Source organism: Aptenodytes forsteri, unplaced genomic scaffold, assembly GCF_000699145.1.
Source record: "Aptenodytes forsteri isolate BGI_AS27 unplaced genomic scaffold, ASM69914v1 Scaffold277, whole genome shotgun sequence".
In the NCBI taxonomy this organism is placed as follows: domain Eukaryota; kingdom Metazoa; phylum Chordata; class Aves; order Sphenisciformes; family Spheniscidae; genus Aptenodytes; species Aptenodytes forsteri.
This window is the reverse complement of record NW_008795561.1, coordinates 334,193-361,562: the sequence shown is the minus strand read 5'-3', so window position 1 is coordinate 361,562 and position 27,370 is coordinate 334,193. Positions and strand designations below refer to the sequence as shown.

The 27,370-nt window shown below is 40.0% G+C and overlaps 1 protein-coding gene across 2 annotated transcripts in view; it reads right to left on the bottom strand.

Moving 5' to 3' along the window:
- The window catches only part of WNT7B (Wnt family member 7B), a 95,537-nt gene that overhangs the window by 9,643 nt on the left and 58,524 nt on the right, over window positions 1-27,370 (bottom strand). For both annotated transcript variants that reach the window (XM_009282233.2, XM_009282232.2), the window contains exon 3: window positions 2,495-2,766. In XM_009282233.2, coding sequence (XP_009280508.1) covers window positions 2,495-2,766 — 272 coding nt within the window. The remainder of the gene's footprint in view (window positions 1-2,494; window positions 2,767-27,370) is intronic.

The window sequence follows — 27,370 nt, the reverse complement described above, 5'->3', positions numbered from 1 at the left end:
GATCCCCAAAACTGCCCAATTTCAGGTGGATGTAGGTCAGATTTCAAGTTTGCCTGGATCCTCAGAAGGGACTTGTGATTTCACATTGAAATTGCACAAAACTCTGTGGCTGCTTTCTTAAAGGTCCAACCCAGAAAACAAAGAAAACGTTTTCTTGTTTCCAGAGTTTTGTTCTAACCTTAAGTTTCAGTCAGTCTCAAATTCAGAATGTCTAATCTATACAAATAGCAGATGATCTCAGATGAACCAAAATCACTAAGTATTATATACTGTACAACTTTGCATATTCATTTCATGGGAATGTATGTCATAACACCAACATTATTTCTAAACATGACCCCCAAACCATCTTTTATATGAACGCATTCCTCGGGATTTGATGGATTGTACTTAAAAACAAAAAGCTGCACCCAATCCTTTCAGTCATCTTTAGCTTTTGAAAGTGATATAATGTATTAATTATTACAATGAAAATATATGGGTACAAATAACTACTGAAAACTGCCAACAACAAAAAAGTGGGTAAATTCCAAAATACTATTTATAAAAAAAGTGTACTTGGGAAAAAAAAAAACACCCTATGTTGTCAGTATTTACAAGCCTTTTTATTCCTGTCTCAAAAACATGAAAGTGAGTGTTATCATTTGTTTTTGCAAGAACAGTTGCAAAAAATTAAGTTTTTAGAAATGTTAAAAGAAATGCATTTGCGTGAATGCTGCTACCAGAAATATCTGTACAAACACACACTTCTTTGGTTTGCTTATGTCCCCCTGCTTATGAAATTCTGATGAAGAGTAAAAATATAATTTGCTTAATAAGAATCAGCAATGTGGTCTAGTGGTTACTGGACTATATTTAGAACTGGGGGACCTGAGATCAGTGCCTGGCTCAGATACTGAGCCGCCTTCTGTCCTTGGGCAAGGGACTTCACTATTCTCCATCTATGCATCCGCTTTTGCTCTTTTGCCCCTCTTTCACGTCTAGACTGTAACATGTTCAAAACAGGACATGCATCAGCATCTCCGTGGGGGTGGCACAGTGCCCACCACAGTGGGTTGCCAGTTTAAGCAGGGATCATAACGCATCTAGCAGTAATAAATGCTCCGTTGCAAGTTTAACACGTGGCTTCCATCTTATTTTGCATCCAACGCAATGCGTGATGCCGAGGTGAAACATCCAGGCTAAGAGAAACGATCAGACCCGGAGCTGGTCTTCCAAGCTGCAATACAGCAATACGAGATGTTCTTACCCCCTAAACAGAGCAAGTTTTGGGGAAAAAGATTGTGCCCCTCTTAAGGATGCTTTTCTCTCTGGCTCTTCGGTCAGCTGTCTCCTTTCGCATCTGGACACCTCAGTATTGAGCATCAATCGAGTATCAATCCTGTCTCTACACTTGAGATTATGCCCCCTAACTGGTCTCTTTCACCATGTTAAATTTATATAACACTTTCATCCCAATGGATAAGTGCCCGCACACCACCTTCAGTTTCAGTGCACAACCAACTGCAATCCCCAGGAGGTTTTGTTGCATGGACTGGGTGTTAATAAACATTCTCCAAAATACAGGTAGTGAGATAATTGCACTGCTTCTGTCACCACCAATTCGACCACCTCTGCCCACCTCAGCAGCTAGTGCTTGATGTGGGACTGAAAGTACACACTGTTTTAGAGGAGAAAATTTCAGCCTAACTTTGGGGCTAGGTGTGGAGGAGTGGTATACTGGAGTCTCCTACAACGCTGGATGGTAGAAGCAGCAATTTTTTACCTGGGGGAAAACCCTTTTTGAAGGGTATAGTAAAATCTCTCCTGAGGTAGGTATATATTATGCAGAAAGTTTTGTTATATTTTTTAAAGAGCAAGCTTTGAGAGCTATGAGGATTGTTATTCAATGGACATAAATTGGCATAGCTCCATCATGTTTATTGTTTCCATTGCAAGCAACTCAGTCATGGCTGTAGACATGAAACTATTTCTTCTTCCAAAGTGACACTTATGCAGCCGTTTGTAGCCCACCAGTGAGAAACGGACCATTGTGCATTTGCTATGAAGTGTGTATTTCATTAGAGCTGTGGTCAAAGAAGTGTTTTGGGTTTGGATGCAATAAATAGCTGCAAGTGCTGTGGGAGTTCAGCAATGCAGAAACTCAGTCCTGTCCCATCACAAGCCCCAACATCTCTTGCTAGAATTTTGCAAAGGAGATGGAAAGCAAAGATTTATCGTTAGGCCAAACAGCTCCAGCTCTTATCAGTGGGACTGGAAAGAAGGCTTACGAAGCAGGAACATTTAGAGGAGCATCTATAATACATGGCCAGCTCTGAATAAAAAGAAACAGCAACAAAATGTAAACATTAGATGCCATCAGGAAACTTGATGTGGGTGTGGGGTAACAGAAGAGAGAGGGGTAAGTTCTCGGGAAATGCCTCCTGCCAGCAAGCCAGCCTCCCCCCGTCCTCCAGCACACACGTTTCCCCATCCCTCATCCTTTCTGGAATACCTTTCTTCCAGCCTCATTGTTGTGCAAGTTCATCAGCCTCCGTGCATTCTTTTTGATTTCTCGGGCATCAACAAACCTCCGGGAGAACTCAATGCCGTATCTGATATCCGCAGAGCAGCCTCCCCACTTCCAGCCCTCCTCCTGGTTGTAGTAGCCCTGTTTCTCTCGGTCACAGCCACAATTGCTGAGGTTGCCCTGGCTGCAGGCGGCCGTGACAGCGTGTGCAACCCCGGCAGCAGTAATGGCATAGGTGAACGCAGCTTCCCTGCTTCCTGTGGAGAGAAGCCAAAAGCTGATGGGTTGGCAGAAAGGCAGCACTTACTAAAGAAAGTACACACATTATCTACAGCAACGGTGTCAGGCAGGAATGCGAGGAGGGCATTACTTCTGGTGGGTAATTCTCATTCTTACAGGATTACATACATATTTAAAATGCTTGGCTCAACTGGGGCATATTACCCCAGGTAAGCACCAGGCATATGACCGTCCCAGCTAACCTCCTTCACCAGAGGGGAATTTGGCAATGAGTCTGGACGGTGGTGAGGAGAGGCAACACGATTTGTTTTTACATTGTCTAGTCAGGTTTGCAAGCTGAACTTTATCTATATCAGATGAATAATGAGCGAGTCACTGGCGGCCATGCTCACTGGAAAACAACAGTTACCTCTAACCCTTGGCACTGCATGGAAAAAGAAAAGTGTTCAGACAACGTAAGAAATACCAGACCCTTTCAGATGTGCGAGAGGGCTAGGACACAAATGGGAAAGATTATTAATCGACCTTTATAAATGCTCCGGTAGCGCCCATTAGCGATGCTGCGTGTAAAGTATTGCAAGAGAGGCCTATAGAGACAAGAGCTGGGTAGGTTTTGTTTTCTTTCAAGGTAAAGTAGAGGCTCCCGCTTTCCCTTGCTGACTTCTCTTGCATATTACTTTTGCTGTAACAACCCTTTTCCACTCCCACTCTGACTCAAACCTTTGCTCTACCTTGGCTATTGAGCATACAGGGGGTATGGAAGTGCTGTGGCAGCATTATTTCCTCTCCAAAACAAGTGAGATACTGTCATGGAAGTACAGTCTTGTTTAGAAAAAAGTCTTTTTAGAAAAAAGTTCTTTTTTTTTTCTATGATGCCACTGGTTGCCAAGGTTCCTCATTCCCAATTCCATGTTATAGCTGTTGATATTGAGTATATAAAGAGAGGCAAATAAACCCCCTTTCTTTACTAGACACTGGTTGGCTGAGTTGCCTGTGGGATGCACATAAGCAAGGAGATACAGAGGCAGAACGATCGAAAGGGGATGCTACAGCCCATTCCTGCTCTCACGTGAGACCGCACTCTGTCACTGACTTAATGTAGGGCTGGATCATGGCCCTTGGTGTTTTGCTGTTCGTATTTATAACGTTTCCCTACAAGTTCCCTTCGCAGCGCGATCATCATTTTCCTCTGTGTGTTTGTCTGGTGATAAACAGACGTTTTGTAATACCGCAGCCAAAGAATAACTGTCAAGAATTTGCAGAAAGTTGCTGAAATGCTTTAATGACCACACACAGAGCTTTAACATCATTAATGGATTTGAGAAGGAAAAAAAAGAAGAAATTTTCCAAAGGAGAAAAAAAAAGAAAGCTTAGAAGCTATTTTAAATTTTTTATTTTAGGATTCACAGATATCATAACTATTCTGGAATGACCAGTGCACAGTGTGGGGGTTTTTATGTTTTATATTTCTTATTTTCTTAGATAGCTTCCTGAAAGGTTACACCGCTGCCAGATATGAGAAAGATCCTACAAGAAACAATCATAAACTGGTTTTTGGCACCATTTACTTGTTTCTCCAAAGCAATAAAAAAGAAACTTAAGGTAAGAGAAAAATAAAAGGGTGCTGTGTTCTTCAGGTACCAAGAAGGTTAAACTGACTTGTGTATTATTTGAGTACATCATGCAATAGAAGGACTGACTTTGCTTTCAGACACAGAAGTGTTTTGCTGGGGTGTACGATGTGTGTAGTCTGGTTCAGTGGTTCCCAAACCGTGGTCTGCAGAACACTGGTGGTCCAGGAGGCCACGGTAAAGGGTTTGCAGCTAATCCGCAGAGCTGTATTAAACACTGTTTTTAATAGTGTTTTCAATTAAAAGTTTGATGATAACGATGCCTGGTGGTCCGCAAGAAATTCTGAGGGTTGATAGCAATCCAAAAAAGTTTGGGAACCTCTGTTCTAGTTCCTAGTGTGTTCTCTAAAAGCGCTTATCGATATTCACTCCTCTCTTCTTCACCCGCCAGCTGAAGTCAAAGCTGAGACCCATGTTTTAAAAGGTGTCCTGGTGACTTGCACGATTTCTTTCTTCATCTCCTTTCAAAACAGTCTGTTCTTAATCTATAAATTGAAAGATTGGAAATATGGGATATAACAGAAACTACATCTATAGATACATTTTCCTTCCTCTTCAGGACGAGAGTAAATGAGAGTGCAAAATCAGACCCAGAAAAAATTTTGAGTTCAAACACCTCTGAAACACATGTAGAAATGCTTATAAACAGGCAGAAACATATTCCTGTCAGGGAACATAGCAGCTGTGAGCTACAGTTCAGTAGATTTACTCAGAGATTAACCAGAGAGAGGTTGTTTACGTTTTATGTTTAAGCTCAATGTATTCCACATGTATCCACAGTAGAAGGTAAGCCATTTTATCATGGCCACTGTGTCTGTGACCTGTCCATGAGTTTTCACACAGCACTTCCCTTGATCAGTTTTGTAAAACTAAAGAATATCCTGTCTTTATCTGCCTTTTGCTCCCCCTCGTTCCCATTATACCCCTGATTACCTTCAGGAACAGAGGGTTCCTTCACCCACTTGAGAGCTATAGCAGTGACGGAATTGTCTCAAGTCATGGGATAATATCAAATGGAAACCATACTGACTCTCTGAAGAGATTACTCTTCTGTTTCAGTGCAGCTCTAACATAAGAAGGGCTCAGAAATAAGATCTGACTTGAAAATCAGATTCCTTTTGCAAGTTAAGTTGTCCTGCTAAGAATTAAGTTTTTTTGGTTTTAGGTTTTTTTAACTAGAGGATGTTCCAAAACTTCTCTTGAACCTCAGTGTAAGCATTACCTCAGCAGTTCTCTAAAGTCCTAGGATCAGTAGAGTCTATCAGAAAATGCTGATGGAGGAGGGAGGGGAACCTCTGTGCTCAAATAATGTGTCTGCTGTACACAAAGCTTTCCATTAGCATGTCATCACTTGGAATCAGTTCTAAGCAAGTCTTTGTTAGGCAGCTAAAAATATTTAAGTAATGATTGCTGTGATACCTGAATGGAGAATAATAATCTCATTTTATGGAATTTTCTGAGATTTCAAAAATATTCTTGTTCTGCAAAGAAACAGAGACAAGTCTTTCCAGAAATGTTCATGAAATGGAGAAAGATTATAAATCACAGAAGATTTGGGATTTGACCCAACTTTGAAGCTAGATTTTTCTTTTTCCAGTGAATGTCCTGGTCACCTAGTTATTTGGCACTACATATGCTCACTATCTGTGTCTCAGAAGAAAAATTCTTGTTTGACTTTTTAATGTTTTCTGTCACGTAGACCAGAATAATTCTGTTGAGATTTTATTTTGGTGGAAAAGACACTTCTTTGTGCAAACCTTGGATTCATCCATTTCCCTCTTAGAAATGCCTGCTTTGGTGTCAAGGAAGACGGTTCTGATTTAATTCCCAAAACATAGCATGAATGTTTTCATGAGTAACATGAATGTTACTCTGTCTGATCTAATAACTGTCTGATCTGATAACTGTCTGATCTAATAACTCCAACAGGAGATCACCACCAGTACTAATTAAAATGAAGCCTTTTGTCTTTGCTGAAGGTGCTGAAGGTCACTTCTTGCAATCTGCCAGGCCATGAGAGAAGTCTTGCCTGTGGTCCGCCGGTCTGAGTTGCTGCCATTTGCTTGAGTTCATTTGCATTCTAACGGAGGGCTGTGTTTTAAAAGTGCTCTAATACCCAGTAATGCAGGCAGTTGCTGCTCAGACAGACAGATATTGGATCAATGCTTCCTAAAATGAGGCATTTCTGGCAGATAGGGTGAGAGGAGCCTATTTATCCGTTGTTGGAGTTGTGGAGCAGCCTATACTTTACCCCTAATTTAGATGTCATCTCTGACTAAGTTTTAGACTGCTAACTGAGCACTAAACTTAGTATCGTCTGATGTGGAAATTATTACAAGTTCCATAATTGCTACAGTTTACTACACTCTAACATGCATATATTCGGCAGCATGTTTTCAGCATGTAACCACAATCAGCTGAGAATCATATATGCTAAATACGTATTTTGATCATTCAGCTGTGAGCGCAGGGTTAAAGATTTAACTGTTTCATAGTTATTAGCAAGGCATCTATTTTTCTGAGTAACTGGATGAGAATATTGCTATTCCACACATCATTCTGAAATGTCTTATGTCAGCAGCTAGATGAATAAGACTGCCACTGAATGTCAGCTATTACAACTGTAATTTAACTTGAAATATTAAACTGTAGAATATACACTGTTTAGCCAGTAATTTGCTAAATCTTGGATCAACAATGATAGAAAAAAATACTACATGCTGCTGTTAAACAAAACAAATTCCTCATGTACTTACACAAGACACCAGATTGATTATATGACACAATACAATATAGGTCAGTGGTAAGAAGAAATGAACCACAGCAGTAGTTTGATTTTTTTGCCAAACCTATCCTTTTCAACAAGTCGTCTTTTGCGAGTGAAAGCTGAGGACACATTGAGTCATTTTTTATGGGCAAAAGACAATAGATACATCTAGATGAGTAAACTAAAACTCAGACAACAGCACCCTAAGCAGGGTTGGATGAAGACTTTTACAGAGAAGTTTAGTTCCTTTGTAATTTTGTATTTTATTCAACACACTCATTAGCAATTCTCAAGGAAAATAGTACAGGCTCTTCTCTTTGGGTTCGATCCAAGGGCAATACAAGTCAGTGAGAGTTTTCTCACTGTCTGGAGCAGATCCTTTCTCTATTTGCATTTTCAGCGTAATTAATTTTGGGCTCCTTGGTTTATAATCTAAAAGCAGGGATTGGTTTAATTTTGCTATTCCTCTAATTTACTATACCCAGTGCTGCATGTCAGAACTATAGACCAGTGAAATCACTTTGTACAAGCAGAAAAAACACTGTAGAAAAGCAGGGCTGGCAAGAACCTCAGGAGGATCTCTAGTCCATCCCTCAACCCTAACGTAAGCTAATAACACAGGTGTCCTTCACAACAGCTTTTTATTTATCCTGTTCTTAAAGATCTTCATTAGTGGGGATTCCACAGTCTATTCCAGTGCCTTGGGACCCCTATTGGTATACATTTTACTAATATTAACCTGAAACTGTCTTTCTGAACACAAATTCATTGCTTCTTTCTCTACAGATGCTAAGAACCGATTGCTCCCTTCTTCTAGCAGCAGTCTTGAAATATTTAAAGACTTCCACACCTTTCTAGATGTGTTCTATCATCAGTCCTTGCAGAGCAGTTTCAGGAGCTCTGATTATTCCCCCTGCTCTCCCGGGGCTCTCCCAGTGGGCTGGCCTGTGCCTTGTGGTGCAGTGCCGGAGATGCGACAGGGAGCTCCAGCTGAGGCCTCGCCTGCTCAGGGCTAGAGCAGGAGGAGCACTTCATATGTCTTGCAAGCCATGCCAGCATGGTGTTTTCACAGCAGCAGGACATTTTTGACTCTTACTCAGTTTGCAGTCGTCTTCTGTGCAGCTGCTATCACACCAGATGTTTCCCATCTTGCATTTGTGCAGCTGATTATTCCCATGTATAGATCCACATGTACTTGTCTTTCTGATTTGCCTCCTCTTTCTTTTTTTTGTCTTTTTTCTTTTTTCTTTTTTCTTCTTTTCCAGACCATTTCTCCATGATAATTTTCAATTTTGACCCAACTTCCTTCAACTTCCTTGCAGTCCATTCCAGCCTGACATCATTTGTAATTCAATGTGCACAGCTTATTCCCTTGGTCAAGTCAAGAGTATAATACTGACTGGTACCAGATCCAGCACAGATCACAAAGGAAACCCAGTTAGTACATCCTTCCATTTTGATAACTACCCTCCAAGTATGATTTCCAGATAGCATGTACCCATTTGGTTAGCTTTTCCTTAGTTTTCTTATGAGAATGTCATATAAAGCATTGTCAAAAGCTTCATTTAAGTCCAAGATACATGGCATAAACTGCTTCTTCTCTGCCTCTGAGGCCCTGGGTGGTAAAAGAAGGAAATTAGATTGGTTTAACATGACTTGTTCTTGACAGATCCTTGTTGACTGTTACTCATCTCCTTGTTCTCAGTTACGAGCTTACAAATGGGGTTTTGTTCCCATATTTTTTCATTTACTGAAGTTAAGCTGAATGGGCCTATAATTCCTTTCTTTTTTTCTTGTAGACAAAGGCAATACATTTGTCTTTTCAATTCTTCTTAATTAGAGTTCTCCACAACTTTTCAGCGCTAATGGCTGTCAGGACTAATGGCTCTAAAATGGCTTCATTAAATGTTCTGAGATGAGGAACAGCTAACTGGAAAGCGTTCAACCTGGACAAATACTTTCCTCTATCTAATGCTGAGATGGTATTCCTCTGTCGATGGTATTAGTTCTATGACCATCTGCTCACCATTGACCTTTTTAGTGAAGGCTGATGCAAGGAGTGCTTGGCCTTCTTAACATTATCCTTGGTTTACACTCTCCTTGGGGGTCCACTCCACTGAGTAGTGGGCCAGCTTTTTTTCTTCATCTCCCACTCACTGGCAAAGTACTGACTGAATGATCACTGTGTAGCCTGTTGTCAAAAAAACAGGTATAGTCATCCATGGTCGTGAGGTTCCTCTTGTAGCACCTGTGCTCAGAAGTTCTCCTGAATGATGAAGCTGATGCAGATCGAATATCTGTTACTCTGGCAGGACTTTCTGGTCAAATCTGGTCAAGTCTTCCGATGGTCACGTTGGGTAATGTTCTCTTTACAATATTTATTCGTTTCCCATTTCCACCCTAAAATCTTTTTTTTTCTACTACAGTCTAACTAAAATAGTCTTGTTTAATTTTGCTTCATCCAGATAGAGCTAGAGCAGGAGTTGCACATGATTTCAGCAGCTTCTTCCTAGACTGCCCACTATGTCTATTTCCAATTACATATGGTTGGGACAGAGAACATTGCAGATTTCAAAGCTGAGAATGTGTAGTGCTATGACATAATGGTTTCTTTACAGATTCTTCTCTTATTCAGCATTTTTCATCTCTAGACTCCCACTAAGTTTTTATGGTTGGAGGTGCCAGAATTTTGGCCATCAGTCTAGAATCACTCTGTCAACTGGATTGTTTTCTGTTGCTTATGTGGGTTTGTCAAATTTTCTTTCAGAATGGGCTGTACATGAGCCAGATTTATTTCACACTTGCCTTTTTGCAGCTCCTTGCTGTCACTATTTATATACTTTTGGAAGCATGTCTATTAAAAAAAGCTATTTACTATGCCTCTGCTTTTCACATTTTTTCAAGCATTTTTCCAATTTCATGGTTATTTTCTAAAGACTTGGTGGTACTTTCCACAGTGGTTTCTGTAATGAGGCTTCCAACAATTTACAGGGGTTTTTTATTTAATTTACCCCCTAAACATATTCAGTTAACTCCTAGCAACCGTAAACAAGTCAGCATTTCTGATCCAAAGTGAGCATAATTGTGTTGTATTTTTGACTGTCTTTTGGCAGCATGTCCCTTGGTGGAGTTTTCTGGGACAGCTCCTGTGAGGTTAGTAAGTTAGCTGTGATCTTTGAAAGGATGTTTAGAAGTGCCCAGAGAAATATGAAATTTTTGGGCTCTCCCCCGTAAAACTCTATTTGTTGTGACAAATATTTCTTACTAACTCAGCCCTAACAAACAATCTGTTTCGCATTCTTACAGAAAAAGGGGAAATTAAGTTTTGATCCAAAAGCACCGCTGCTTGTTTTTGTCAAGGTTTAACCAGAACATGGTGCTAAGCGCTCATTTAAAGAATGCACAAGAGCATGGCTTGAGAAATACACAGTGCACAAAGCGTGAGGGGGTAGTTCCCAGATACGCTGTACCATTGAGAAAAGCCTGTGCAGTGTCACAGCCGGCTGTGTTTTCACAATGCTACTGCTAATATTGTGAAAGTAGTATGTGGGAAGCAATAGCTGGAGCAGAGAGATCGTCTCCTGCCTGTGTTCTCCTCTGGACCTACTGACGTCCCATTGTGGGACTTAATGATTCCCTGCTGAATGTTTGGTGCTTTTTCTTTTCAGTGATGACTAGTGGTTTGATATATCCTAATATGTGAAAGCTCAGTTGGAGACATCTTGCAGCGTACTGAGGTTTTAAAAAGTTCTTTGCACCCCTTGTCGGAAAGCATGGACTTATCTCAGAGAAATTGGGTCGTAAAGTATGCTAACGTCCTAATATTAAATGGGGCTGTGAGGAACCAGGTGTTGTTATAATAATTCAATCACTTCAATCTATTCATGATAACAGTTCTTACGTGTAGGATTTGCCTATGCATTATGGTCCCTTTTTTAAGGGCATTTCACAGGGAGAAATAAAAACAATATTTAAGAGAAAGGGAAGGGAAGCTACAGTATGTGGGCACATGATTTTCTTTTTTTAGGTTTGCTCTTGATAGTGCTGTTGTACTACAAAATGGCCTGTTAAAGGTTTCTGGGAGATCTGTGTGGTGCTCAGCAAGGGGAATATTGTCCACTCTGATTTAAGAAATAGAAAATATGCTTGCCACATCATTTTAAAAAAAAAGAAAAATGCAAAAAATAAACCTCCACTCTGAACCTGTCAGGGAAATGGAGGACAGTACTACCACATTTTTAAAGTAAATTTGTTTTCAAGTCAACTTCATGCTCCAATTTAGTAGGATGCAACAGCAGGGTAGGTTGCTACCAAACCATTTTAGTCACTGAGATTTTCATGTGTGTGAATTTTATAGACTTGAGCTTGTAGTGAGTGAATCAGTTCAGAATGGATATTCTCCTTGGCTGTCAGTAGAGGATCCTTCCAACCCAAATTATTCTATGATTCTGTGATTATATTTGACTTTGCTATGGTCCCAATTTCACAAATACTCTGTCATCCCTACTGCCATGCCTATGTATATTAAGAAGTCATCGCCTTGCAGAATCAGACCTTCTCAGTGGACTCTCTGCTGGGTCAGTATTTTAATTAACTCATTTCAATCATTTCAGTGGCCTGACATAAATATACTGTGTTGAAGAACATATCTTTAAAAATAAATCTGCACTGCCATTTGCATGAAGTCATCTTTTCCTGTATTATCTTATGTCACTTCTAACCCAGATAACAAATCCCTGAGGGCAGTGGTCATGTCTGTATTCTTTTGTAAATCACTGTGCACACCTGTGCTTTGCTGTAGAAACATGTTAAATAATAATACCTTTTAAAGGGTTCACTGAATTATGAGTAGTTGTAAGAACTAAGCTCCTATACCTGGGCATGCCAGAGTGTCTGAGGGTGGGTGTCTGTGGGTGCTAATGTCTGTGTATGTTGCAGATGAAATTTCAGCTCTTGCTTCAGAATTTCTTGAGGCGGTTCAGTTAAATCCTGAATGTTACCTCAATATATTGTGCAGACCCTATTAATGGGCCAGTACCGCTTTGCCATAATTATTGAATTACAGATATAGTCAGCGATACCCCGCTGAAATTGGTCTTAGACACAAATCTGTTTATGCAAGAGGTAGTCCTTGCCTTAAGAAGCTGCGTCTTTCAGCTGGAGAGGGCAACAGAAGAGAGATCCTATCACCTCTCTTTCACCGGGGCACAAAGAAGTTAAGGCATTTATCCATATGGCAGAAGGACCCATAACAGAACAAGCTGTTTTCTTGTTGGATTCTCTTTGAGGCCACAAAGGAATTTAGCTGTAGACTCCTCAACTGACACAAATTCAACCCTGTTTTCAGGGAGGATGTCCATGCAGCTGCATGGTGGGACAGGAGAGCTCCAAGAAAGATGCAGCACCTCCTGGGACTGGGATTTCTCTGCTCTGCTCTTCCACATACTGTTCTAGCATAGTATTGAATTAGTCATCTACTGCCAGAGTCATAAAGGGATTTGGACACAGCGATACTCAGCATCACCATGCCTGCCAGCAATGCAAGAGAAGTACACGGCACTTAGAGCCCACTCCTAACATTCTGCACTCACACCTCCTCACATGCCATACCTGCATAGCATTAGATCCACACCCTTCCTTTACTTTTAATTTGAAAAAAAAACTAATTTAAGTGTCTTGCCAGAGGTTTTGCTGAGGTTGCATTTGCTTCTGTTTCAGAGAGATGCTAAATGTTTTCATGTCCCCATTTGGAGTTGATGACATTTCTTGATTACTAGTAAGACGTGCAGCTTTAAGCAGGATCTTAATATCTGGCTGCTTCTATGTGTCAGCATAGACTTTTTGCTCGTACTCGTTTCTGATAGTTCCATGTTAGCCAACACAATTGTTTGAGATATATATAGGTATTAATTTAGAAATCCCCTTTCGGAAACACATACAAAGCAAGACCGGTAGCAAGCAAGCCTAGCCCAAGACATTTTGCAGGTATGAGGTACTGTTTTCAGATTAGATGCCAATGTTTACAGTATACAAAATTAATTACATGTACAGGGCAAGAGCTAGACACCTAGAGCTATATCTGCAAAGGGACGTTGGCTCTAAAGCCTACCTTTTTAATGTTCTGCCACTTAGTATTTTCCATGTGGCCAGGATAGGAATCCAGCCTTACCAAGCACTGAGAGAGTTAGACACCAAAAAAGCAAAACTTCCAGAAGCTATCAAGCTGCATGGGGAAGCCCCAAAACTGTGAGTAGAAAATGCAAAGAAAGAGAGAGTGTCTAAACTTACCCCATGAGGGAGTGAAGCCAGATTTCCCTGCACAGTGAGCCTTTCCAACTATGCTGGCAGCAGTCATCTAAGTGTAATTGCTGAGGGTATATGGTGGTTTTAGAAAAGGAGATCCCACCCTTAAAATATTCCACTATCAGTCCTTTATTCTGTTTTATATTCTGACAGGGGAAAAAAGATTTCATTACATTAAAAGCCAGAAGATTACTTTGTTGGTTTCACTGATTAGGATAAAGATATTCTACTGAACACAATATAACTTCTTCTAGTGTATTTTTCTAGGTTTTTTCAGAGTATCATCTAACTTGATTCTATCAAGTACAGAATTAGGATGATTTTATATAAAATAAAGTACTAATACTACCTAGTCATGACATTTGTAAAATAAGGTTTATGAAGAGCAGCCGTATCTTTTCTTAAACTGAATCATCTACACTAGGCATCTTACTTGGCCTAGACAGGATCTAATAAATAAATATTTATTTAAAGTATTTGTCGGATTTCCAATCTAAATCCAGAGAAATATCCTAAAATGGCATAACCATCCGTCACATTGTAGCTTTCACCGCAAGAGCAATACAAGAGGAGTATTATGTCAAATAACTATGAAATAATGACATCTAGAAATACCTTGATCTACACACCCTTTTGTGATAATAGCAATGAATATGGCGGAAGTATTGCCCAACCTCAGAAAAGGTGACAGCCAGACTGGGGGCTCTGAAAAGCATTTCAGACTACTGGTCATGGAGAAACAGCTCCTGTGTGCCTGGCATAGCGCTTTCCAGGCACAGAAATTGTTATGCTTTCATCTTGTCCAGTGACTCTGCAATTCAAGGTGGCCTCAAGATATTCTTCAAAACTGCATAGACATAGACAAAAGACTATTTCCTATGCTTGACAAAAAAGGAAGAATAATTTGTATCAAATAGTGTACCAGAATGTTGCCTTTTTCTGTAAAATTCTGCACAGGGACGTAGCAGAGAGGTTCTCGTTGGATTTGCTGGGAATTACTGCTGGATTGTCTTCTGGAGATAATTCTGCATATTGTTCATTAAGGTTGTCCTACAAATCTGTGGCTCACATAAAATCCTGGCGTGGTTTCTGACGCCTGGCAGGACACCTTAGAGGGCCAACTCAATATGTCAAATTTCACAAGCAAATCTATCATGTGAGCACTATCGCTGGTGACTCACCACTCATCCTTTAGGTGTGTGGGCTTTAATGTGTTTCGCTGGTGCATTCTTGGCAAGGTAAGTTTTGACAAGTGAGACGTGGTGAGTCTTGATGTGGCTGCTTAGGGTGTTACCACTCCCTTGATATCTCCCATGGTAGCAGAAGGACCATGCCTCATTGGCTTTAGCTTACAGTCCAGCCCAAACCAGCCCTTCCTGCAGCGGAGAGGCTGGGTTTGCAGATCGTCAGTATGAGCCTGCGTTCTGCTCTGCTAATTCCGCTGCAGAGATCACATCTTGCAGGCATAGGGCAAACAGCTGGGCAGTAACCCCGTAAGTCACCAGTGTCCCCTGTCAGAGCTCAGATTTTGTGGAAAGCAAATGAGAAAGTTCTGGTGAAAAGGCTGGGTTGAAAGTTGCTTTCGAATTTGCTTAAATATTTTCCAAATGCTCTTACACTGTTTGTGTGGCTGCATTCACATTTCTGTTACATTTGACTTGCCTGACAATCTTTCTGGGAGGAGAGCTAGTTCAAGTAATGATGTCTACGCTTCTTGGTGTTTAAAGGGTCTTTGCCTGGTAGTCAAGTTTGTAACCCCAGTGAACAAGACACAGCACAGATCACACATATGAAAGAGATTTAAAAGAGTAAAGAGCTCAGAGGGTTTTGGATAAATACACAAAGTTTAGATTCTGGTCCAAACCTCTCTGGTTTGCGAAATAAGTCTGGAAGCATCACAAGAGCAAAGTATTTTTTTTCAGCTCTGGAGTTTCTGGTCCTGACAGGAGTTGGGAAGTGACAAGATTCACATAAACAACGAAGAATTATATGAATCTTCTCAGGACTCATGAAAGATACTGAATCAGTGTTTAATCTGAACCTGTCCAGCTAACCCTACCAGTCAGCTTATCTTATCTAGTAAAGTAGTCGTTGTTATTTATTATTTGTGTTGTGCTAAGCTTGTGTTTTGCCAGGTACTGAGCAAGCTCACCCTAAGATGCTGATCCACACCTGCAAGAGCTTGACAAATGGGCGGATGCCGGCCCTGTGAGTTAGCTGCCTTTTCAGCTGAAAAAACTAATTGTTTTGAGGACAAAAAGATCAAATTTCTCGCCCACAAAGAGCTTCCATTGTTTTTAAGTACCCTAGAACTGAAGGATGAGTTTTAAACAAAGAACAGAAGCAAAATCTGTAGGTTTTTAAGATACTCCAGCTTCAGACCAGGCTTTGTGACCAGGAAAGGAGGGACAAGTCCCTTTCTGCGGTAGAAATACAAGAGTATTTAAATACATAGATTGGTATTAACACCAGTCTTTGAGATGCTGCTTACATAAAAGTACTTTTAAAAAATACTAGCAAGTGTCTCTACTGCAAATCCACCATTACAATGAGATACGGGTCTCATTAAATAAACTTTTCAGCCTCCCGCTTTGTAGCAGCCCGTTTCCAGATCTGAACTTTGAAGCTGACCCCTGTCTTTGTGATGGGCCAAACCAAAAGCCAGATCTGAACACCACTGAACTCTGGGAAAGTTCAAATCTATCGTTTGTGGTTCAGGTTGAGCTCTAATTAAAACAGACCAGTTAGAAAGGCAAATGTCTTAAAACCAAAACAAAACAAATGTTTCACGTGAAAAGTCTTGGATTAGGCTATATGGTAGCAAGTAGTGTTTTTGTCTATCACATGATGTCATGTTCCTCTGGCTAACGCAAACTGACAGCATGCACATGCTGCTATATGAGATATTCCATGCGGACACTTTGAATTTAACTTTGAGCAGGACACAGTATTCACAGAAATACTTCATGCTGTGCAAAAACTCATCAGCAATCTTACTGCCACTCAGATTTGAGGGTAGTCTGCTGCCTTTCAAACTTTCCGTGCCCATCCCTAGTAGCACAGTAGTCCAGGGTCTTTTAAAAATCAGTGTCTTGCCTCCTTTGAGTGAAGCTTATGCCTCATTATGTCAGCAGTATGTGGAATATTGCCACTAATCCCTGAAAACAAACAAGAAAGTGGCGCTGCAGAAACTTCGGTTGTGTAAGAGGGCAGGGAAATCCCAGCTAACTCTCCTGCTAAGAGCTTCTGTTTATCCTGTAGTTAATACTACAGTGTCTGTAATAAAGCAACATGGTTGATCAATGGACAAGGGAAAAGCAAACAAAAGGGAAGGGAACTTAGTTTCAGCATTACTGAACTGCTGAAGTAAAAGGAAATGGGAGACAGCAAGGAGAAAAAGAAAGGGAAGGAGGGAAAAATTGTTCAAGCCCCATCGCTGGTGTCAGGATGTCACTGTGCACCAGTAGCTAGAAAAAGAGGGCCTTGGACAGGAAGATTTACTCGAAGAATCACAGCACACATACAGCGAGCATATAGTAAGTAACGAGCAGTTACTCCCCCTGTGGGCTTTATTCTCTCTCTTTTATGTTCCATGTAAGTACTAAACATGTAAGCGTTTTCTCCTTGCAAAATTTGAGTTTAGGCTCTTTGTAGACAACTACCTAAAGTTTCCAAACTTCCTTCTTATGCAAACTCACCTAATAATCTTACCAGGCCTATTCTATTGAGATTTTTCAGTATGGTCTTTTTTCGGGCCTGGACTCGCTTTCTAGACGACCAAATCCCTCTGCGACATGTCTGTCCTTTGCTTCCTGTTTGGATAAGAAGACTTTAACAGCAGCCATATTTGTTTGAGGATCCCAGAGTACTTCACAAATATTTAAGTGGAAGTTAGTCCACATTAATTAAGCCTTTCAATTCCCCACTGAAATTAGTCATCTTTAGTCTCCAGACAGCGAGGTATGAAGTGACTTGCCCAAGGTCACAAGAAAAGTATATGGCACAGCTGGGAACAGAGTCCAAGTCCATTATCTCCTGGTCCATGCTTTAGCCATAAAATGATAGTTCTCACATTGAACTAGGAGCCACAGGGCATGTGAAAAATGATAGGAAGGGAATTGTATTGAGCTTCCTGAGGTGACGCCTTCCTCTCAGCTTGGACAAAGAGAATGAAAAATGATTTTGTCCATTCAGAATGAGTTGTTCTTGGGTTAAAGAATATGCAAACGTTTTCACTTTTTGCTCAGAGGAAATTTTCAGTTCAGACATTTCTTTACTGGTCAAGTCGTAACTAAAAGAACAACCTTTCTAATTAATCATTCTCTAGCAATTAAATTCTATTGACGGCATCCTTTAAAACACACCAAAACAATAGAAAGCAGTAAAAGACACATCTATGCAAAGGAATGAAAGACTCACACTATTTTATCCTGCATCAATTTTGTAATGTTCATGAAAGGGGCTTGCCAGGAACCTACATATTAATTTAGAATTTTCTTTGAAGCAAGGAGTAGAATGGGAAAAGAGACCTACTCGTGTCCTATACATGATAATGTATTGATTTACAGCAAATCTAGTTGAAAGAATCACGTGGTCTTGTGACATTTTGAGAAATATGGCAGAAAATATACGCTTATCAACTTGTGCTAATCTTTCTCTGAGTATGGAGTACCACAAGCGCTTAGGAATGAGAAGCAGTTAGAGAATAAAAACCACTTCACTGTTTAGGAAAGTTCACCACCTTTTCTATGCAGTTAATAAAATATCCCATGTGTTTTCGCCTGGGATACTGGCATTGGCAGTTTTCCAAAATACTGACTTATACATTAAGACTATCCTTCAGAAATGCCCTGACCTCAACCTTCTTCCAGCTACTTAACATTAACAGCCGGAACCAGCCCAACTTAATGAAACAGCAACGCACAGATGCTCTGTCCTGACCACTTCTGATTTTGGAGCCTGCTCTTTGCCATTCACCATTACCAATTTTTCCTGCTCCCGGCCCATCTCTTTTTCTTTCCTTCTCCCTTTACATGCATTCATATATCTGCTACACTCTTTCCCACTTCCTCATGTCCCTAGCCAGGGAGTTGAAAGGCTTCCATCGCAGAGATTGAAAACATACTCCATATTAAATGTAACAGAATAGTATGACCGGCAGGTCCATGTTTCAAACACATTCAATTTATATCACAGCTGAGAATAAACAGCAGGGGAAGCAACTTGATGGGTTGCTGGAGGCTGTGGCTACCCTTTCTTGTGGAACATGTCTCTGTCACTTGCTAAATAGGTGCACCATCTGGTGGTAATTTTGGACTCCCACTTGTTCTTAAATTTCCAAATAGCAGTGGTGGAGTTATGCCTGTGGTTGCAGCATTTTTTTTTTTTGCCAGTATCTGTCTGAAAGTCATCAGCTAAGACAACTTTTGCAGGTACTACTGGTGAATGAGTACCAAGAATAGCTAGGACTTTAAATGAAGGTCATGTTTCCATGTCTGCTATGTAGGGCAATCAGGTATATTAGAGGACCACATGCTCCCCTGAGAAACATACAAGGAGAGGAAGAAAAAATTCACAGACAAACCAAAATTAGAAATTAACTGGCTTGATACATATTAGGGAGTTTAAGCTCCCAGGATAGTCAGCTGGGACCTCCAGACAGTCATGCAGTCAAATTAAGATCCAAATCGCCCTCCTGAAGTGCTTCTCTCTCTTCTTTGACCATGCAAGGAATACAGGCTGACTAGGTTCCTATCTTAGACATCTCATCCAAATGCCTGGAGCTATGTGGTATGAAACTGGGCCAAATGAAAGAAGTGAGGAAGGGGCTCCCCATTTTTCTGCCTCTGTTGTCTGAAGTCCTTTAGTTCAGCAACAGAGACAGAAACCACTGCTACCTCTTGTGCCATTCCCCTCAGAAACTGCAAGGTTGCATTGACCATGTCAGATGGGACATTGTGTGGAGACCTCTTCTGAACAGGACGGGTGGAGGCTGAATCAGACAGAAAACAATTTCCCATGTTGTCATGAAGAAATGAGTGAACAGGTATAAATAAATCATGATCCATGAGTAAACTTTGTTCATTTTAGCAATTTGAATAGAGCTCTCCAGTCTACAGCAATTCAGTCCATGTCTGTTGAGCTTCTATCTAGAGATAGAAGTGTCTTCTCCCAGTGCACCAGTGAGCTTTCTGGGGAGCAGTCTACTTAAAGATTCCTCAGGCATCCAAGCCCACTTTTTACACCGACACTGGTTAAATCTTAGGAATCATCTTTCTTTCACAGACTCAGAAATCGGAGGTTGAACCTCTGCAGTGGAGGTTCCATCATAGATTGCAACAGATTACACTTGTGGCTAAAAGTTGTCTCCTAGATCCACTTCAATCCTGAGGCCAAATCTGATCAAAACTGGATAGATGTGACACTTTTTACTAGCTGAAGGACCTATCATCAGCTCAATCATGCATGCTGGCTTTCACGATGACTTCTGTATTCTGCAAACCACTTGGGCATGCATTTAAAGTGAAACACTTTCAAATCCTCTTTTACTTTAGTAGGACTTAAAACGGAAGGTTTAAAGTTAAGCATATATTGGGTAAACAGAGCACAACTAAAGTTGTTGCCAGTTTGAATCCTGACAGAACAGCTACCTTAGCACTACTATGCCAGATTCATTTTTTCAAGCCTCCAAATAATAAATGATATAGTCCTCTTGCTTGCTTGCTTTCATTTTAATTTGGCTCTTGTATCAGTAACAATAATATTATACTTCACAGTTATGGACATACAATACGTCAGTAAGAAATAAACTACAGTCACGGGTAATTTAATCCAATGCTAAAAAGTCATGCACGATACTCAGGAAGGAAACTTTGTCAATTAGAAAATAAGATATTTGTCAGACATAATATTTTGGAATATGCCAGCCACTTCATTAGAAAAAGAAATTGCTTGTGACTAGAGGCAAGTCAGCAAACTGCATGGATTGGCGATCTAAGCCCGAATGCCAAAACATTTGTTTGCAAACCAAAATGTACAGATGAACAAATACTGTGTTTTCTGTAATGTTTGTAAATGCCTCTCTGTGCATTTCGAGCTTTTCAATTTAGAAACAGATGGTTTACCAAACAGAATGTATCCCAAAGAACAGAGGAGGAAAGGGAGGGATGCTGCTACACATGTAACTCTGAAGTCTAATGTTATGTTTAGCCTGTCCTGCTTGATGTAGAGGTTGAACAAGATGACCAAACCTATCATCTGTAATTCTAGGGAAGAGATTTTGACAACATAGTTAACCGCAGGAGTAAAGCTCAAGGAATCTCCAAAGTCATTAGAACCCCAAGTTGTTACAGGATTGCATACCAGCAGGTTAGCTGCTGTCCCGCGCTACCTGTCATCTTACATAAAAAACTTTCCTTGCAGTGGCAAGATTTGGCAGCACCTGCCTGTTTGCAAAGTTGCTCTGTAGTTAAAAAATCAAATGTTGTATAGTTGATTTCCATTTAAATAATTAAGTTTTAGCTGAGTCCCTGCTATGAAATTCAGCTCCACTTTGAACTTTTGCTCATACCCAAAAGCCAGGAGCCTTTTTAGTGTCTCTAAAATCCTGGCTCTAATGAAAGCAGTGGCAAGATTTCTACTGACTGCAATAGGACCAGAATTTGGCCCCTGTCATTTTGGATTAAGCCCACCACCACTTTATTTAACTTTAAATGTTATTTGCTTTCCTGTTTTAAGCGTGCATTACGTTGTAAGTCCTTGACCAATAGGACTGGGACACTGGAAGTAATGAATTGAGTTAGCATGCTATGGATCATTTGTAGCCAGCAATTTTATTACAAAGTGACATGAAAAAAAGTGACCTTAAAGGAACGTTAACGTTCCAAGTGAGACACTTGGAAGTAAGGAAATGCCGAACTTAATGTTGCTATGCGAAGTTAGCCCTGTTGTGTCCAAATTTTGGTACAGTATTCAATTAAATAATAACCTAGAATTTGCATACTAACTTTTCCACAGGACCTCTGACTCACTCATCCCAAGGCAGACCAGTAAAGTAACATGGAAAATTTTATCCTGAGTAGCTAAAGGCAAAATTAAAAGCAACAGAAGATGAGGATTTTTTGTTGTTGTTCTGGCCAATACTCGAACAGAAGATGAGGATTTTTTGTTGTTGTTGTTCTGGCCAATACTCAGTGGGAGATGATCAGAGTTACAGGTCATTACAGACTCGGCTTGTAAGGTCACATTATACATAACAGTACCCTTTTCCACTACAGCTAATTACATATTTATTAGGTTGATCACAGAGTGCCAAAAACCATAAGTACCCACCCCTCTCCAAAAACGTTTCTTTTCCACATTGACACTTAAATGGAGCTATTCCATTTAATAAAAAACAGGTCCATTTAGTTTTGAACCACTGAAACAAAGTATTAAACTGCATCCCCATGTCAGTCCGTTGGTTTTTTGAGAGCGTAATGGCCTTTTTTTAACCTGAGATTTAAGGTCACAGGAAGGCAGTGTGTCATGCTACGTGATGTCTAATCAAGCTGTGTGGTGTGTTGTGGAACCACATAGCTTAGAATACATACGGAAGCATGCGAGAGCAGAGCTCATGAGATACAGAGGCTTGAGTCTCCCCAGTTACAGTTCCCTGCATCAATTTACATCAATGCACTTAACTCATTTAAAATTAAGTGCACTAGCAAACCAAAATGGAGTTGTTCAGCGTCAGGCATATCAGTGTATTTTAGTTTGAAAATGTCTACAGAAAAACATCCATTCCAAGAAAATCTTCATTTTTATATGTAAAAATGGAATGGAACAGAAGTTTCAAAAGTAGCACTTCCCTCAGGATAGAAATTCCAGATTTCATTCAGGTCAACATCTACCATTTCTCATCCAGCTGCAAGCCACGCAGAGTTCAAGAAGTAATTGTATTAACATATTAGTGCTATGTTTAGAATAAGGATGTCTGCCTTTTAAAGCAAGCCTGCTGCCAAAGCGGTAAATATTTAAATGGCAATGATAACATTTTAATTTAAGAGAACTTACACTTTTCTTCAAACTCATGACCCTTGAGGGATAAGAAAACACAATTGAGCTACACTTGAACTAGACAGTAGTACCTTACAAAAAGACTAGGGAGTAGAGAATATGAATTGGGAAATATAAAAATTTGTCTATTCGTGGTTGGAAATTATTATATGCTACAGGTTATATATGCTAAACATTTCTTTTATAGGGAGACAGAGAAAAAGAGATAGGGATGAGAAAATTAATGTAGCAAAGCAACATTTTTTCTAGTAAAGTCAAACAAAATTTATTACTGTCAACCTATAATTTACAAATGGTACTGTCCATTCATGTTTATCTTTTCATCTATGATTTGCAGTGTGTTTTGAAAACATTAATTAAGCCTCAGCAGATCATTACGAGGCTCTGGCATCTAAAGACATTTTTAAAGCACAGAGAAATTATCATGCGCAAATTTTCGAATTGATTCACTAGGCTGGGAATCCTCCATCCTCTTCAAATAGGATGTTTCTTTAATATGACAGTACTTCCTTAGAACAGAAAGATATTTTTAGTTTTCTAAAAACCTCCAAGTGACAGAAACCTACTAAAATGAAGAAGAGTCTGAACCTACCACTCTCACAGTAGGCTGTCTCCTCAGTTGGAATCATATAAATTCTTAGCACAGTAGTTGTTTCATAACTTTTTTACCAATCCTTCCCAACCTCAGCTGCTGCCAGCTGGGAGGTTTATTTTCTTATTCTGGTTTGGGGTACTGTCTTTCTTTGCTACTTGTGATAGTAAAAAGCTTATCCGCCCTTCTACAGCCAGAAAGTATGAACTGTTTGAAGCGATTCTTTAATTTCCTCCAAAGATGATAATGCAAACTAAAATAGTCCTCTCACTTACTTTACCTTGTAACAACTAGATTATCACAGCTTTTTTTCCACTGTTTAGCTTTCCATCAAAATGAATTGCACTAGAAAAACTGTCCTTGTAAAGCAGCTTGCATACTTTATAGTACTTACTTTACTGTCTGTAGGGTAACTAATAGAAGTGTGCGGGTCTTTAGGTGGAATGGCCCAGCTTTGTTCCGGCATGGAACCTTTGTAAGGCAACTTGTGGGATAGTCAGTGACATAACTGAAATCTTTCCGCAATAATATATATCTAATAAGCTAGAACAAATATACTGGATATCCTTAAGGTTAAGGATATTTTTGTTTCTCCTTCCAGCAACAACATGTCAGTTGTGAAAAGAAATGCGCCGTTTGAGACATTTTAGGAGAAGGCTTTGCAATGAGCGTTTGCAGTTTGATAAATCTTTCCTGCAAAATGAGTACACTGAGGACATCCTCAGATTTGTTTGTTTTTTTTTTCTCTTTACCAGCTGCCTCTGCCTGCCTGCCTGTCAGTTACCCAGCTGGTATGGGTGATGGTTCACTATGCATGTCTTGTGGTTTTATTTTTAATTTATCCTAGTAATGAGAAAATTCTCTCTCTAAATAACCAAGAATTATACATCTTGTTACACACTACTGTGCTTCTATTAAAAACTATAAGACACAACTCATTAAATTTGCCATGGTATTTATAGCATCTACTAGTTTTACTAAATCACACTTGCAAATGCAATGGCTCCGCATGGCATTTTGTGAAATGGACATCAGCAGTCACTCCAAAGTAAGTAGCCACGTGAGTAATAAAGGCCCGGTTTGTATTGGTCCTACGTGTTCTTCTGGAAGTCGCACACAGTCCTAGTACAGATTTCAGCTGATTGAATGCATCCTGCGTACCTCTCTCCTGGCATCCCAGGCAGCCTGCTACACTAGGAGTTGAAAGCTGATGCCATCCCCCAAGAAGCCATCTCTCACACTGGAATGTTTTTTACCATATCCCAGCACCAACGCAGACATCCAGTTCAAATTACTGAAAACAAGTTTCTTTCTGATCAGTTGCTTGAATGCTCAAAGGACATTGTTGTCTGGGACCATGCTATATGACAACAATAAAAAACCAGAAATTTTTCCACATTGGGTCCAAAAGCCACTGTGCAATTGAGGTTCACAATAACTGACAAATGCCTAAACCAATCATAGCACCTACTGCTATGACAAAGATAATTACTGCCTTTCCGTTGGTGAAGTGTGTACCCTGCTCTGTATCATATTTAAAATAATCTAATTCCAACTCATTTTCCCCCTCCAAATTGTTTCCAGCTGTACGATTCCTTTCTTTCCCCCATATTGTTTTTATTGGATATGACGCAAGTCCGTAAAGATAGATTTTTCCCATAATAAATACGCAGATGTTAGAATAATAAACATACAGTCAACCTGATATATGAATATTACTAAGCATTAACAAATATATAACTACCAACATAAATCGATTTAAAAATTGGAAAATGAGAACATAAAGCAACAGAGAAAGAAATGGCAGGAGGAAAGAAAGGCAAAAAGTGAGATAGAAATGTACGTACTTTAGGCAAACTATCTGGATTCATTTATGGTTCCCTTTATTGATTTGCTGATAGCATTAAAGCACAAGTATGGTTGTAAAGCATTCCTAAGAATGCCGCCTGTCTTCACGTATTGGAAGTTTTCTTCTCATACTGAAAGTCAAGCTTTCCAAGTTGGCCAACTCATACCATACTAGACACTACTGTGCTAGATTAATGTATCTGTTTGGATGCAAATTTCCATTTTTGGAGAATAATGAGCCTCTCTACTCCTCCCATTTTTGGTAGGAAGTTTTTATGAACGTTTGGCATCTCGGTTAAACCACCTTCGTAGCCCAGAATAAAAATGACTGGATTCATATGTAAGTCTGAATCCAAATTTAATTAAGCCTATATATGGCATGAACCAAGAATAATTTACTGACTGACACCCCCTCAGCATGTATGGTAAGATGCCAACCATTCTCCATGACGCCATCACTTACATATCTTTCATGCCCCATGTTCTTTCAAGCCTGCAGCTGAAACACTGGGATCCAATGTGGACTTAGTTACCTGTTTCCAGTACAAATATAGAAATAATCACTTCTTTTATGAGTGTCTTTCCTTCAGAAGATGTTCCCCTCCCTTTGTTAGTCTTCTGTTTGAAATTATTCTGTCTTCTTAGTGGTTTATGCATGCATGTGCACGAGTGCATGCTTGTATATAACCGTGACATTCAACTTTATTTTCTGATTGTGTTTCTCAAAATAACTTGTAAAGTCTTCTTCACCTGTGAGTTAATAAAATCCATGCACAGATTTTGTTAGTCTTTAAAACTGTAGTTTTCTCTCCCATCCCTCCCCCTTTCTGCCTGGAGAGTGGATCAAAAGTTGAGCAAATGCATGGTGACAGAAAGCTTCGTAAGATGTTGTTCTTCCCCTAAACCTCCCACGGCAAGCAGGGCTTTAACCTCACTTCAGATGCATCCTTTCAACATGCCAGAAAACAACAGATCAATACAAAAGGTCAGAGATTTTTTTTTAAAACTTCGGAACTCCTTTGTTTTTTGCCTATTTGTTGATTCTTCCCTGTCAGGTGTCTGGTTCAATGATCTGCCAAATCATTGTATCAATGACACAGCCAAATGAATACTCCTAAATCATGATCATTTTCCACATCGTGAGTCTGACAAGGGAGCCGTCTACACATTACTTTTGATATCTTGACATATAATTTTTCAAAACACCTAATTTTTGCCCTGGGTTTAGCACTGGTAAGAGCAGTCTGTGTATAAGCACTTCAATTTGGAGAATTCCAGTGGAAATGGTCAATGCACAAATAATTAACCAGAATAATCCACTGTCAAAGAACAACAGTAGGTTTGACTCCTGTTATTGATTCTGACTCCATACTTCAGAGGCTGCACTGTTTTCTTTTTTGCGTGGAGTTATTTGCTTCCAACCGTTATTAATGATCTGTAACTTTTAGAGGTACCTACATGATTGATTGCTCCAGCCATTATTTGGGGGAATAGAGACGCTCCCTAGTGCTGGAGCTCTTTTGCATCAATAACCTGATAGGACCAGAGGCTTTACTCTTCCAGGTCAGGGTCCTTGCCTTCAAAAAGTTAGAAGGACAATTATCTTTCAACAATGGTTATCAATAATAACAATTGATATATCATTAACCAATTAATTTTTTAATCCATTTGTTAAAGAGGTAAGCTTTAAAGAGGTAGTTTGTTAAAGAGGCTTACAGCAAGAGGAATGTGTGGAGAGTGCAAAAGATGACTTTATGTGAGAAGCTGGCATGAAAACGAGATGAGTGCAGGAAGGTGACAAATACATGTACAGGGACAGGATGAGTGAAGTGAGTGTAGTAGTGACTTTTCTCTGGGGATGGCATGATTATGGAAAAGTTCCCAGCTATAAATATACCAAAAAAAGCTATACACAATGCTTGGCTAATTCATCCCATGCCACATCCTTTGTTCATGCTACTAATTTGGATCTCTCCGTCACTTTTTATCTCTGGCTGCTATAAATCTTTCACACCAACACGAATGCCCCATGCCTAACATAATTTCTACAGTTGTTATTCTGTCCTCTGAACTATTTCAATCATTTTTAATACAGACTCCCATGTATTATATAGGTGGTACAGCCCTCATTCACTGAAGTACCTCTTTGAAAAAATAGCTCAGCACCGATCCAGCTTAGCTAACTTACTGGGGATTTCCCTGGCACAGTGTGATCCCCAGAAGTCACAATGGTGGACATTTGCTCCTGTGTCATGCCTTCTGGCTGCTGCTTGGTTGTGGTGGGAAGACGTGCATAGTTGGAGCACAATGGCACCCAAGGTGATGCTGGCAACAGATTCACAGCTGTTGGAGAAACCTCATGTTGGGTGAGTCTGCGGGTTTGCTTTGAATTTGGGGGGGGAGGAATGTTGCATCAGGATATG